Genomic DNA, 15,081 nt, shown 5'->3' with positions numbered 1-15,081 from the left:
ATCGCTGATGTTTCATGTGATATTTGCATCCGTTGTTGACAACTTGCTATTGGTAGAAATTGTTTTGTCAATCAGTACGAGGTGAGTTCATGTGACCAGTTCCAGGCCAACCAATAGCATTGAAGTCATGGAAAATCATGACTCAGCAGATTTTGGCACTTAGGGTATACCCAATCCATTTTATCATGACTCAATGCCTTTAAAGGATAATTTCAGGATAAGTTTTTCTTGGAAGAAAGCTATGCATTTTAATGTTCTGATTTCAAATATCAAATTAGTTTTTTCAAAATTGCAAATCATTTTTGAGTAATATGGTCTCGAAGGTTGTTTCTAATCAATTGGGTGAGCATTATCCAGCAGGTATCAAGTTTGTTCGTTGTGACGTCATATGTGATCATTGGTATTGAGCAATACGGATGTTGATACTGTGAATGAGTAGCAGCAGCGTGCTCGGTTTATATCGGTTTTTAAAGAAAATGGCACAAAGTTCAGATGAAGAATTTTATGAGGATGAAATTATAAATGTTTGGGTGTATCAAGTTCAGCCATTTATGTTCGAGCCTGGTGGAGACAATGTTTCACGCGAAAGCAAAGATGGGTCATCTGATACCTCCGCTAAAGTCAGCAACAAAGAAGAAGAATCAGACATAAATCTAGAACGAATCGGCAATACAGACTGGTAAGGAAAGGTTTTGTTGTACAATATTCAAACCAGCCTGATCTATTTATACATAAATTAAGCAAATGTTCAAGTAGAGTCATGTCGCCCCTTATGGAACGATTCAATTTTTTCATAAATTCTGACTGTGCGATGATAAATAAATATGAAGGAGTTTAGGTTTGTTTATCTTCAAAAAATGCGCGAAATTATTTTGCTGACGACATTAGTTGAACTCTTTGCTAATTATCGTTGTTTCATTTTGTTTTTAAAAGCTATGAGAATATTTTAAAAGTAAGCAAAATGTAAACGAAAAAGTTGTCATTAGACCTTCGACCCTTCTTTTTTTCCTGCACCTCAACTTTCTTGGCCATTACCTCGGTCGGTTTTTTAGCTAAAACAAAACCAACCCCCATAATGTGTTTCTTCATCTCCCTAAAACGAATATTCGTTGAAACCCAAAAAATAGCTTGCACAATTTTCATTCACCAGGATTTTTTATCAGGAGCACTTTCATTGGCCTAGTGGCTTCTTCGATGGAACGGCGGGCTTCCTGTTTTGATCCTCAACAATTCATGAGTGGCTGAACGTGTGACGCGTGATAAAGTCTCATTCAAGTAAGATAACCAAACTGGGGGATAACTTTTTTTCTTTACTCTGAATTTGAAAACAAATGGCTCAACGAAAGTCTGATTTGATACTGACGAATGATAAAGGTAGAAGGAAAGAAGGCAGATGATAATTCCCGGTCTTTCTACATTGTGCGCTTTTCTGCATGCCTAAAATTGAGTTGTTCCAAAAGGGGCGATGGCCTAAGTTTTTTCACCAAGAAAAGTAGCCTGTAGTAATATTGCTCGTGCAGAAAGAGAGAAAAGCCGATAAGACTGTCTTTACACAAGCATGTACATTATACAGCAAAGAATGTGCTTGTAGTATGTTTATTTTATTAGGAAGTACAAAAAAGCTGAGGAAATAATTTTTACTGAAATCGCTCCATAAGGGGCAACGTGACTCTATAAACGTGGTACAACGATAACCTAAATTTGTTGAATAATGAATACAGTTTTGAAGTTATTGGCTTCTTTATAAACTAGTTGAATATTTCATCAGGTGCCGATGCTGGAATTGTTCAGCAATGCCGACTGGATGTGAAAGCTTGTGTTGCCACAAAATCACAAAAGTAAAATTAAGTGCAGATTAAAATGGATTGCAATGTATTACTACTGACCACGAGGACTTCAAAGTGGTTTGTTTAAACTCGGCTGTCATCCTTACAGCAGTTTATCAGTTTATTGAGGATGAAACATACATCAATGACACCAATGATCAAAGAATTGCTCCATTACCCTTTTTCTTTCCAATCTTTTCTACCTTTTTCCCAATTGCTTAAAAGAAAAATCATAAGCTATGAATTGATGAATTTGTTATAGAAAAACTGAAAGCCAATTATAACTCTTTATAATTGTATAGCCCTATCTCTTAGATGGTCTGTGAAAAATATCTATTGCTGCATAGAGTATAGGAAGCCCTTTAGACGTGACAAAAAAATTGGATCTGGAAGATTACTTCTTTATGTGAATGAAAACATTCCAGCTAAAGAATTAAGAAATCTCAACCCAGCAAATGATATAGAAACTATTTCCGTTGCCTTAATTTAAAAAAAAATGGATAATTATTGGAATCTATCACCCTCCAAACCAAAATGGCCTCTATTTTCTTGATGAATTAGGGGTCATTCCATGCCAAAGTGGGACAAAAAAATTAGATTTGTAATGCACCCTCTCAGATTTTTCTGATACTCCTGTCAAATGCTAAGTATCTTGAGAGGAAAATAACCTAAAATATTCAAGTTGATATCTTAACTCATTCAGATATTATAGTTATTTTAATTTTTGCTGATTCAGCATAATATTATCCACATATCCGCCATTTCAAATGTGTGGGGAAAGTAAACTTTGGAAATTTTGATAAAGCAGATGGAAATCACCAATAAAAATATCACTTTTGGATGAATTAGGGGCAAGGAATTCAAAAATTGCATTAAAAATTCACTAAATCCATTAGAAAACAGAGTAAATTATACTAGAATATAATTTCTTATACTCACAAATCGCTTTTACCATCCATCAAACTATGAAAAAATTCACCATGTTGGAAGAATGTGATAAATTTCAAATTGTGCATCCAAGAAGTACACAGGACAGACTTTAAATTTACAAAGAACCAGCAAAAGGTTTTTCTTGGTTTCTGAGATATGCACCTTGCAAATCTGTGAGAAATTCATGAAAATTCGGTATTTTTCTCAGTTGTTTAAAGCCATCTATATAGCAAATACACTGCATGTTGTTGGAATTGGTGTTTTACTAATAGGTGTGGCTCTTTTTCTGCAGTATCTCTCTTGATAGATGGTTCAAGAGTACTTCTTGAAGGGATGTTTTTAGGCAAAGAGTCCATTGAAATTTTGAAACTGTATATTCAAAACATTTTTTTCCGCTGTACTTTATGCTACTAAAGGTTAGATAAATTGATATTCAAGCAAATTGTCATTTCTCGTTATTTAGTTATAAAATTGTTTATGTATGTAGCTATATACTCACAAGCAGTTCTACATCCTTTGAAGACATCTGTCAATCCTATCTCTATCTTTGCCATCAAGAATATACTGCCTACCGGTATGAGTTGAAAGTGTTGGTGGCTCGATTTTGAACAATATCTTTGTTTTCGGTACTCAGCATGTATCATCTCTTTTTGGCCACTTCAAAGAAGTGGATGGGAAGCTGGGATGCATGAATTTTACATTGACATCATGCATATCATTGTCTACCTCTATCAACATTCCTGCCCAGTAGAGTTCGTCGTAATTGCAAACCACAAACTGGCCAACTCTAGCCTCAACACCTTCCAGTTGCTCCTCTCCAAAACTGAATCGAAGAGCAAAATCCACTTCCTCAGAAACTCTTTTGGCGCCAATAATAGATGAGGTTATTGGTATAAATTGGTGGAAGCTTCTTGTGCCAGGAACTGTCTTTGCTTGACTGAGACGCTCTCTTATATTCTCTCGTGTGGATTGAATTTCCTCTATTGGAATATATTTAAATTCAATTCCACTTATTTTTTCTTGGCAATAGAGGAACATTGCCTCTGCTGATAAAATTTTGGTCATTTGAAGGCCTTTGCAAGCTTGCCATGGCAACAAGCTTCTTCACTGTGCCACCGATTCCGTCACATGGTGACTTACCATGGCTGGTGGCAAAGAAATTCCACTCACATTCAATGGAAAAGTCTTCTTGATGGTGGCACAGGTTAATGAAGTTCTTGCAGTTCTTGTACTGGCCTGCGCAACCGTCTGAAAAATAGCTGATCTTCTTTACCTGGCTTGAGAGCTGCTTTATATGAGCAACAGTTTCAAAAATAACTTTGTACACAAAATTTACATCATGGTCCAAATCGTTTGATATGAAACAGAGGGATTGGACAGAAAATTGAGCAGCATCTTCAAATTTGTGGTAAAGAACCATTGGATGTAGAGTACATTGCTGTTGATTCCAATGGTACCCTTGAACCTCATCCTGTATTACAAACTAGTAATTCTCTGAAAAATCCCCCAAAACAATCACTTCTTCAGCACACAACGACTCTTTTTTGGCATTTAAATATGCTGCTTGTGAACGTGCTATATATGAGTGAGCTGTTACTTTATCCAACTTTTCACAAAGAATTGAAATAAATTCACTTGCAGAAACAGTTTGGGAAGTCAGCATAGAGCGATCTTTTGTTGTCCATTGATTGAATTCAATACTTATTTCATCCAAGTCATTGTCTTCATCATCTGTAGACGTTTCAGATTCATCACAGTAGTTAACTCCGCCAATTTCATCTGATAACGGCATCTTTCCTGGGTCAACTCTTTGGAGTTCCCTTTTTAGATATGCTTCAACTGATTCTATGCCTGGACAGGAGGCACACCTATGAATCATGCATACCTTTGATTCTTGGTTACAAACAATCATGTCTGTAAGTTCATGATAACTTTTGTCTATACTGATAGCATCTAACATCAGTTTTAAATTTTGATGGATTGTGCAGACACACACTGAATGAGTACCTTTGGGGCCAACCTTTTGCTGGTTCTTTGTAAATTTAAAGTCTGTCCTGTGTACTTCTTGGATGCACAATTTGAAATTTGTCACATTCTTCCAACATGGTGAATTTTTTCATAGTTTGGATGGTAAAAGCGATTTGCGAGTATAAGAAATTATATTCTGGTATAATTTACTCTGTTTTCTAATGGATTTAGTGCATTTCTGTTGCAATTTTTGAATTCCTTGCCCCTAATTTATCCAAAAATGATATTTTAATTAATGATTTCCATATACTTTATGAAAATTTCTCAAAGTTTACTTTCTCTGCACATTCAAAATGGCGGATATGTGGATAATATTATGCTGAATCAGCAAAAATTAAAATAACTATAATATCTGAATGAGCAAAGATATCAACTTGAAATTTTCAGGTTATTTTCCTCTCAAAATGCTAACTATCTGATAGGAGTATCAGGAAAATTTGAGAGGGTGCATTACATGACTGTCCCTCGTTGGCATGGAATGACCCTTAGGTAAGTTGTTGGATTTCTATTCACGAAGCTATGAAAGAATTCTAATACTTGGGGACTTTAATATGGATCCTGATGAATAGAGTCCTAATGCTGCATATGGATGAATAAAATAAAGAAATAAAAAAGAATGATTTGTTAATATTTAAAATGGCATACTCACATTTTGCAACATGAAAAACATCAAATAGTGTCTTGTGTTTTTCTGCTCTGTCTTCATGAAATTTCTGACTTGACCATGTCAATCAGTTACGAGAACCTGGTATGTAATACTGCCTCTGGATAAAGTATAAAGGGTTCTCTTCAGGCCTTCAAGCTCCATTTTACTGGCTCCACCAACCTCACTACCTACATATCACAAGCAAGGTTGAAGGTTAGCTAAGGAAAGATCAAATGTTTGTGAAAATATTTGTATATTAAATAAGAAATAGCAGTGCTGCTGTTTCTATTTTATCAAAATATGTCCACTGGAACCCATGATATCCAAAACCCATTAGTATCTTGATATGGTTACAAATGTTTTATTTAAATTTCACCATCACTCATAAAGATGATGAAGAAGAAAAGGAAACAGGAAATGGTAGTGTGAGTTACCTGAATCAGTTGTGTATCTATTATTTTGTTTCTTTCCAAATCCATACTTTGCTGAATGGCCTGGAGAGTCCACCCGTGCATTTTCACCCAAAACCAAATTTTTGCCACGAATAAAATCAAAATATTTTCTTTGTCAGCATTTTCCATTGATGAATCACCTTGCAGAGTGTGTGGTGATAACTCCTGGGTTTCAGAATGCAAATTGTGTGCTGACAACTCCGGGCTTTAATATCAACTCCAACAGCCTTGTCCAAAGTCTTGACTACAATCTCTGTCTGAGTTCCTGAAAATAAGACACCTGGACTATATTATAGAAAGTTAACAGTAGCAAATGTTCAGATACCTCTTCAAATTATTGAAATATTTTATTATTTGCAAATTATTCTTATACTCCTTTCCGAACAGAAGCATTCACATAAAACTATCAAAAAATCGAGTCATTCTCTAAACCAAACATAGCTGCTTTATTTTTTTGCGTTGAATTTTTGGCGGAAAATTGTTTCTGTATTCACTTATTTGGATATCTAATGTCCACAGTATATTTTCATGATAATCTGGAAGCTGTATAAGCATGTAGCTGTTACTATTTGCAAAACTTTATCTAGTATTATGGATGCAATAGCACCTAGAGATTAGAAAGGGATAAAATTTATATTTTAATAAACAAATACATCATGGAAATTGAGTTGCGTTGTAGTAGTACCTCTTGTCATAAATCTGGAAGTTGTTTGTGTGGCCACGAATCGCCAGTCAACGGGGGTCTCTGTTCCTGCATTAGATACAGTTCGTTGGCACATGATGTTAGCTCTGTGAATCTATCCTGGACTGACAAAGATTCTTTGTTTAGAAGCTGTTTTTCAGCAATATCTGACATGTATGTGTCAATTTCACGAGGCTCATTAGCAGGATCTGGGACTGATGGTCCTCTCAGTAACTCTGAAATCGTCTGTGTGACAATAAGAAAGCAAAGAAAGCTATATATCAGTTTCAAGAAATTGACAATCAAGGTAATGTCGAAAAAATGTTATTTTGCATATGCTAGAATTAATAACGGAAATCTTTTACAAACCTTGAGTCTGCGATGCTTCAAAAAGGCACCATACCTTTTCTTCGGGCTAGGCTTCTTTGGACTTGAAGGTTGGAATTTGGACTGGAATTTTGACTGGAATTTTGACTCGATAGTTGATGCAGCTCTTCTTTTCAAGACTATCTTTCCTTTGACTTGCTCACTCCCTTTTGGTCACCCTCTATCAAAAATTGTCGGTACAGCGTCACTCTTCAAGGTAGGGCGTTTGATCCTCTCAAGTCCAAGGAAAGCGATAAATTTTGGGTTGACTTCAAATTGATCCTCTTCGAAATGATCCTGACACAATCTGGAGTGAGGTTTTACTTCAAAGATTATGAGGTTCATCTTCAATATCCAAATTTTCTGAAGGGCATGATTTGTTGGAAATACGAACAACGTTTTAATTTGGGTTGGATGGCTAGGCCCATCTAAAGTTGCAGCAGCATCTTCGGAACAAACCACTAGATCTTTCTTAGATTTTCTCTTCCTACTATCAACAAAACAGTTGTAAGCACTACAATGAACCATTATTCTTGTATGTTCGGGTCCTTCAGGTTTCCTTGCAGCGAATAAGATACATACGCATGGCCCCTACTTTTATACAAAATCTCTATGTGGATCGTGTGTCCGAAATCCGAAGATCACATATGAGGTCACAATGGAAAGTCAAATTCTCGGAAACTAAGAAGATCCAACAATTGTCCTGAAGCCAACGACTATTTCAATTAGCAATTACTCGCAAATTAAACCATATTTTGAAAAAATTCTTTCACGATCGCTCTTCCCACACCCATTTGCCACTTTCTGTCACACACAAAAAATAATCACAGAATTCTCCTTTAAGAAAATTGAAACCATCGTTTGACTTTGAATATATGTTGGAATTAGATATACTGCCCTAATTACCAACAGATACCATGAAAATGCATTTAAAAAAGTAATCATACTTATAAATAACTAACATCGTCACAAAGATATGTTTTGCCTTGCAATTGTTTGATCTTTGTGTCCAATATTTGGATGCTCCCAATTTTGCTTATGATGTAAGACACCTGTCCATTGTTCCAAATTGCATGAACAACTATGGAAAAATGCAAAGTAGATATAGTTCAAATTTTGGTTAAATTTTGAGATTATGATTTCACTTAAAATGAACAATGTTGGGCACCAAAAAAGTAAAATACCAATAGTCTATGAATTGATGAAAGTTGGTCAAATGTCCAGTCAACAAATGACAAGTAGTTTAACTATCTATATTTTCATTCTTTAGCAAAGAGAAGACGTGCTTTTGAAAAAAATTTGAAAAATTTAAGACTTTCTTAGCAAATATAAAGGAAATTTTGCTAGCTGTTAGACAGCTCCAAGTACCAAGTTCTAAAGAATGTTTTTCTAAAGAAACTTTTTCTTTCAATATGCCCTTATATAACATGATTTATAAAAAGTTTTAATACCTAGCAAATTCATTGGCGATAATGTCAACCAAAAAAATTGGAAACCATGCTCACTCTTCACTCGCGATAATGTCAACCAAAAAATAATTGGAAACCATGCTTACTATCTTTTGCACTTATCAGCACTTTTGGCGAGGTCACTTTTGGACTAGATCACGTATTTTCATCATTGTCCTCAACTTTAATTGCCTTCACAGGTGCACAAATGCCGAATTTTCTGCCTCTTCTACAACCTCTTCTTGGATAAAAATAAATTCATCATTTTCAACTTGAACTTCCATTTCATCTTCAGTGTGAATATGCCCTGGAGTCTCATGAAAGGCACTCTCTTTCCCCACTTGTTCCTCTGAAGAAATACTATAATTCCATTCTTCATCTTGGAAGTCAGTTTTCAATGCTTTCCCTTTTGCTTTGGTTCCTCTTGTATCTTTCTCTCTGATGTGCAAGTTTCTTTATTGCTTGTTCCTTGTCATTGTTTACATACTCTTGTTTCTCCTCCAAAAATTCTTCAAATTTTTCTGTGTTCTTATCTTCCTTTTTAACTGTACTTTCTGTAATCCCCTCTTCAAGGTTTGCGTTTCTCATCTCATTCTCTGTTTGTTCATTTGCTTTGCATTCCTTTTCCTTTTTCGTGATCTTTATCACATTTTTGTTCGTTGGCCGTTTCAAGTTCATCCTTCATTCCTAAATCTTTGGGACTGGCAGCCTTCTCTGGAGAATCAATTTTTCTGGATCTTCAAAAGGCCACAGCTTTAAATCCTTGATGTTTTCAATTGTTGGCCTTCCATTTGATTTAACGTGTTTATGTCCAACAATTTCTGTTATTATGTGTGGACCTTTCCATTCTTTCTTTAGCTTGCCTCCTTTGCCCGTTGTTCTCCTTGAATCGTAAAGGAGAACTCTTTTCCCAAGTGCTTTTTACCATTATATGATCGTAGGTCTTCAATTTTAGCAGTAAACTTGACAACCAGATCCTCTGTTGGTATCTTTAGTTCCATCTGAAAACAAAACAACTTCAACTTGCTTTTATTAAGCCTCTACGACATACAACGATGCATTCAGCAGAGAATGAAAAAAATTATTCACAAAGAGAGGGCCAAAGACAATAAAAAATCAATTCTTTTTGCGCTATTTTCAGAGCTCTCAGAAGGAAGGAAATTTTCTTCGAAGTAGAAATCTGAGCTCTTTGAAGAAGAAGAAGAAGACAAATAAAATTTGAAGAAAAGTTATTGAAATCGTTTGAAAAGCAAAGAAATTAGTAATACTTTTTGGAAAAGAGTTGAAATGCTCTTAATATTAATTGCCTATTCATTTTTGTTAAAAAAATCGTCAATAATAAACAAAGGAAATTTTCTGTAAAGATATGATGGCTATAAAAGCATACATCTTACCCCAGCTACATCTTTATCGTCTTCGTTGATATCAATGGGTCTTCTTGCTTCTCGGCCGTACATCATTTTGAAAGGTGTCATTTTGAAAGGTGTCATCAATTCATAGGCTGAGAAGGTTTTCAAGTTAAGTTTCTTAAAAAGGATATCAGAAATCTGCAACAAAAGCTACGGCTCTGAAAAAGACTTTTCTCTGACCATAAATAAAAAAGACATTTAAATCACATTTCCCTTATACCATAGTTGATAAAAGGAATGGTTTGGAAACTGACTTCTTAAACAATGGGGCCTTTGTTTTATGTTGAAAATCGAGAGAGTTTGGTCACGTGACCAAAGAACGTCCAAGGTGAAATCGTGAAACAATGGCGGAAGCTGACTTGGATGTTCAATTTGTAGGAGACGATGAGGTTTTTGCTTTTATATGTGAGCTTGATGCTATAATTGAAGTACAGGAAGATTTTGATACGGCAGGCAACAAGGTACTGTAAAGTCTGTGACTATTTTACCTCAATTTTTCGAAGTTTTAGGCCCAATGTGTATCTCTCGCCCGTTTGGTTTTAGTTCTTCATATTTTCCTTACCTTGTCGCTTTTGAAAATCATATTTATTTCAATTTTATTCATTATTTTGAAATTTCAGATTCTGGAAATGAATATTGAAAAAGAAAAGTGTCAGTCTTGTGATAAAACATTTAAGACAGTCCGCGGTTTGCTGCGACACAAGGCCTCCAAACATGAGAAGTTATCCCTCCCACAGTCCAGGCTAAAATCTATTATGGAAGTAGCCTGTCAAGAAATTGCAGCCGATCGCTGTTATGGAACAGAAGTCAATACTTCGTTTGAGCTTTATTGTAAAGAGAGATATCCTCTTCAAGATTGTTTTATTTCTGAGTCATCTTGTAATATCATAAAGAAAGTTCTGTCAAAGCTGGTTGATAAAAAGAGCAAAGAACTCTATTATGCAGAATATTACAGCGAAGTAGTAAACAAGAGTAAAGAATTATTCCCACTTTTAAAAGAACATGAGGTCCCCTTGCTTGCAATTATTGTTTGTGAGAGGTTAATGACAGAGTTTCAATCTGTTTCAAAGCAACCTGCACCATCTGTGCCACAAATAAATGACAGAGATAAACAGTGCATACAATACATTGGTGGGTATGTGTTGAGAAAACTATACTACAGCATAAAAACAGATTCTCCACAAAACGAAATCATGAAGTCCATCATCATATGTTTCAAGGACGATAATCTCGTTGATCAACTTTTGATATCAGCAGTGAATCGTGGAGGTCTGTGGGGCATTAAAAGGCCTGTATCCAATTTGTTTCTTGCTGCAGAGCGCAAATTTAGAGAAGCAACTGTTGGAGCGAATATAACATTGATAGCAATTAGTGCAATAACCAATAAGTTATTAGATGACCTAAATAAGAGAGAACTTTTTTCAAGTATTCTTGAAGACTGCCCTGCTTATGAACCTAAAGATGATGAACTAGCCAAAAACATTTTACAGGAAATTTTTACCTTGTTTTTGAGAGTAAGGTCATTTTCATATGCAAAGGACATCATAAACAGACAAAAACTCAAAACAACAAGTGGGAAAAAAAAGAGCTTAAGAAAAGAACTGAAGCAAACTAACACTGATCATACTAAATCTAAGAAGAAATAACGTGTTCCTTGTATACATACTCTTTTTACAAAATTATAGTTATAGTTTCAAACAAAATTGTTAATGTTCTTTTTAAAGGTAATACTGTGTAATTTTTGCTAGTTTTTTAAGTCTTCAAATTGTTAGGTTAAAAGATTTGCAAATTTTGTGGTTCCCTAGTAAGTTTGAGAAATTCAAACTTTTTTGCAATGCAACCTATCATCCCAATGCCTAAAAATCTAATGTCGACTTCAGAATGGGGTTTTTGGGGGTCCCAGTTGAATTAATCAGTCATCATTAAGCTTGTAAAGGTTCATTTAATTTAAGAGCTTTCAGAGGGTATCTTAAAAAAGGATTCAAAGAACTGTTAGACAGGGTGGCTTATTCACAAAGTAACATGAAAGATATCTTTACCCTAGAAGGATAGCTTTACCCTACATTTTGCCAGTCAAAATACACAAATTTAAACCAATGTTAACTAAAAAAAGTAAACTGTTATTTCTTCTCATTGTCTTTAGTCTTTCGCTTCTTAAGTTTTGAATCATTTATTTCATACCATGATTTTTTCTTTTTTATCCCATAGTATTTCCCGCTAGTATTTCCTGTAACTGTTGAAACAGCCATACCAACACAGATATTATTTGCATTGTATCCAAATTGCTGCATATTTGGGTTTTTACTACTTCTCCCAATGGCTCTTTGACAGGAAAAATACTCTTCACAATCATCTTGGCTAAATCTCTCCGTTAAAACATAAGGCATCCCACTTCTCAAAAGCTGCTGCACACATTCTACAGCAGAATAGGCAGTTATTTGAAGTCCCTCATAGGTCTGCTTTGAAATAAACATCTTTTTCTTTGGCAGCATCAGAAAATTCACCTTGGCGAGTTGAAATGGTCTCTTTCCATTGCTTAAGGTAGCCTAGGAATTCTTCTTTGAGCCATTTGAAACGTTCATCATCGATCGAAACATAGGGTTTTAGAAAGTTTTTTCTCTTTCTTTCATGCTCGTGACAACTTCTTACATTTAGACAATCAAAAAATTTATCAATGTTGTCACAAAAGTCAGCTGTTGCACTTGTATCTCCAGAGTAAAATGATCTTAATATGGCAGCTACACTTGAACTCAGCACCTGAGCTGCTAAACGCACCTTCATCTTCGAATAACTGTTCAACTTGATGTGATCAGTGGTTAGCCTTGGTAGAAGCTTCAGGCCTCCATCTAGGTCAGCTTGAAATGCACCAGTGATATGCCTCCAGATTAGATATTTGCCATTGTTCCACATGTAGCGACTACTTTGACCAGAACCATAGTTGAACAAGCAGTTTCGAGCTGTTTTGACCAAGTGGCATGGATCACTGAAGAAAAAGATGAATCTTCTGTGGTCAAAAACGTTTATAGTACGATAAACCATTTCACTATCTGTGCAGTAATCAAGGCCTTTGTGTAACTTGAAGAACTTACGATTGGGTGTTGCTCCATCACATATTGTGGCAATGACACATAATTTGACGTTTAACTCTAAAATGGCAATGCATCTCCAAAACAGAGGAAGAATTTGGCTACTTGTGATACCATCTGTTGCAAAATAGGCTAATGGGAACTTCAGGTCAGATGAAATTCCTCTGACAAAAAATAAAAGTGCATGCGTTGCAAGGGTCTTCTCTTTCTGGAGGCATGCTTCATTTATTTCACCATCTCCTAAGTCTGTGAAGCCAATTAGTTCACCTGTATATTTATCAAATACCAAGCCTTCCGATATCTTCATTTCATCAAATGAAACACAAACAAATTTCTGGTGACCTTTAGAGCTTTCAACAGCTTCCCTAAGTTCATTGATGACACCTGAATTGAATCCAACCTGAGGTCGAATAGCATTACGATAGTCTCTTAAAGTTCTTCGACTTGGTAGACAGAGAATCCCTGAATTTCTCAGCTCATCATAAGCGGAACCTGATTTTGCAGCAACTGATAGACAAAATCGAATAATCATTGGATGAAACCGTCTAAACCCTTGCTTAAAATACTTGACTTGTTCCTGCCAAAATAATGTCATAAAGGGTGAGGCACTCTCAAGATTTTCTGACATTATCTTATTGATATCGGTGGTCAACTCATCATCTAGCTGAACTGATGATGACTGAATTTCTTTATCCATCTCTCTCAATTTTTCCTCCAAAAGACCACATTTCATTCTTTCACTAAACACTGTGGCCTTTAGTCTTGAATGACTTGTTGCTTTTAAAGGTGCTCTACTCTTTACAGCTGTCTCTTGCAGTGATGTCTTTACCTTGTAAGCTTGTATGGCCCTTCCTTCAAATTTCTTGCAATCATTGCAGCTTTCACTTGTGCCTGGTTCCAGGAGGACATAGCAAGTAGGTGCCCTGTAGTACTGGGTATACTGAAAAGGAATATCATTAGTTACATCTAAGATTGATGGATCTTCAGTTAAATTAATATTAATTAATCTTCAGGATAAAATTAATCTTCAGTTATTCTTTCTTTTACAATATCTATGTGTCTCCGGGCAACAATCTCTCTAGAAGGATGACTCTTTATTGGTAAATTCCTTTTTGGTAGGGCTCCTGGACGTAGTACTTTCCTTCCTTGTTATAGGAACAGACAAAAACACATCAATTTGACACAATATCCACATGCAGAGCTGCAGTGGTGAGAATTCAGATTTCATTTAGGGGACACAGACCTTCAATTTTCTGATAAGAGATAAAATCTAAGGAATCCAATTACCCAAACTTCTTTGACAAGAAGGCAAATCCTTGGGGAAGGTCAAGCCATCACAAGCCTCTTGTGACATTTCACCTATGCAATGTGCATTGACTAGACTTATAAGCAGTTGGGCCTCTTGTCTTTTATTTTGAATCTATTTTTTGAAGAATGCGTTTACCATTAACTATTACAACATAGTCAAATATTATCATAAATACAGTCCGTGGAAGCTTTCAACCAACGAGTTTTTCTAATGCTATCGATGTATGCAAAGATTGAAATTTCTCCCAAAAATTTAGCTACACGTTGTATTTGCTTTTATGATTTGTGAGTTCTAGTAAAAATCAAAAGTTGAATTCAAACTGTCGTGATTTCCAAAATATTTCTGATCTGGTTTTGCAATATGGTTTCGGATATCTTCCATTTTGGAAATACTAGAAATAAATTTTAGAATCATTCTTTTAGCCTTTTCTTGTACAATAATACAGATAAAACAAAGCTATAAAAACTATAAACTTACCTGTTATTTCAATGTCTTCAGGCTCATAATGATTTTCACAAACATATATTTGTCCTCTCTCGATTTGTTGGGAAAAATGAGCATCCACCTGCCGATACTTTGTGATTATGTTGAGGATATCTCTTTTCCAGTCTAAATAAAATTTACCAGAACACGCGGTGATCTTGAAGATTGAAATATTATCGTACTTTCCAGATTTATTTGCCCGATTAGTATGACATCCGTTAAAAACACAGTTTACCATAATGATTTTGTTCTGTATCGGCCGTCCGCCATGCTAGAACAGTGCCTTGGATGTTGTTTGGTCATGTGATCAAAGAAATTCAGAACAATAACATATTGCGCAATCTTCTTTGTTTCCAAACCATTCCTTTTATCAACTATGCTTATACCGAGGTTACAAAGCCAGTTAAGGGGCAGTT

At 35.4% G+C, this 15,081-nt stretch overlaps 2 protein-coding genes, 1 long non-coding RNA gene and 1 pseudogene across 3 annotated transcripts; 1 reads left to right on the top strand and 3 right to left on the bottom strand.

Annotated features, from left to right (window-relative positions):
* Positions 1-2,037: 2,037 nt before the first annotated feature.
* Positions 2,038-4,837, bottom strand: LOC148959661 (uncharacterized; annotated as a pseudogene).
* A 4,395-nt stretch (positions 4,838-9,232) lies between these two features.
* LOC148959660 (uncharacterized) lies at positions 9,233-9,894 on the bottom strand. The gene is made up of 2 exons (XR_016144077.1): positions 9,773-9,894; positions 9,233-9,379 (listed from the first exon to the last, which is right to left on the bottom strand). It is a non-coding gene; the product is annotated as an uncharacterized LOC148959660 (long non-coding RNA).
* Positions 9,895-10,121: 227 nt separating this feature from the next.
* On the top strand, positions 10,122-11,910 carry LOC148959659 (uncharacterized). The gene is made up of 2 exons (XM_089110201.1): positions 10,122-10,248; positions 10,408-11,910. The coding sequence occupies exons 1-2, from the start codon at positions 10,132-10,134 to the stop codon at positions 11,431-11,433; spliced, it is 1,143 nt and encodes a 380-aa protein (XP_088966327.1). The 5' UTR covers positions 10,122-10,131; the 3' UTR covers positions 11,434-11,910.
* A 325-nt stretch (positions 11,911-12,235) lies between these two features.
* Positions 12,236-15,007, bottom strand: LOC135684106 (uncharacterized). The gene is made up of 2 exons (XM_089110146.1): positions 14,618-15,007; positions 12,236-13,854 (listed from the first exon to the last, which is right to left on the bottom strand). Exons 1-2 carry the CDS (start codon positions 14,901-14,903, stop codon positions 12,236-12,238), a joined length of 1,905 nt encoding a protein of 634 aa, XP_088966272.1. The 5' UTR covers positions 14,904-15,007.
* Positions 15,008-15,081: the final 74 nt, after the last annotated feature.

Source organism: Rhopilema esculentum, chromosome 9 (genome assembly GCF_057945365.1).
Source record: "Rhopilema esculentum isolate cy_ngs chromosome 9, ASM5794536v1, whole genome shotgun sequence".
NCBI classification, from domain to species: Eukaryota; Metazoa; Cnidaria; class Scyphozoa; order Rhizostomeae; family Rhizostomatidae; genus Rhopilema; species Rhopilema esculentum.
Note: the sequence above shows the minus strand (reverse complement) of the source record. Positions and strands in the feature narration are given on the sequence as shown.

Coding starts and splice junctions, on each gene's coding strand:
- LOC148959659 (XM_089110201.1), top strand. CDS start 10,132: ATGGCGGAAGCTGACTTGGATGTTCAATTTGTAGGAGACGATGAGGTT. Junction 10,249..10,407: donor TTGATACGGCAGGCAACAAG/GTACTGTAAAGT, acceptor TTGAAATTTCAG/ATTCTGGAAATGAATATTGA.
- LOC135684106 (XM_089110146.1), bottom strand. CDS start 14,903: ATGGTAAACTGTGTTTTTAACGGATGTCATACTAATCGGGCAAATAAA. Junction 13,855..14,617: donor TTTGTTTTATCTGTATTATT/GTACAAGAAAAG, acceptor ATTTAACTGAAG/ATCCATCAATCTTAGATGTA.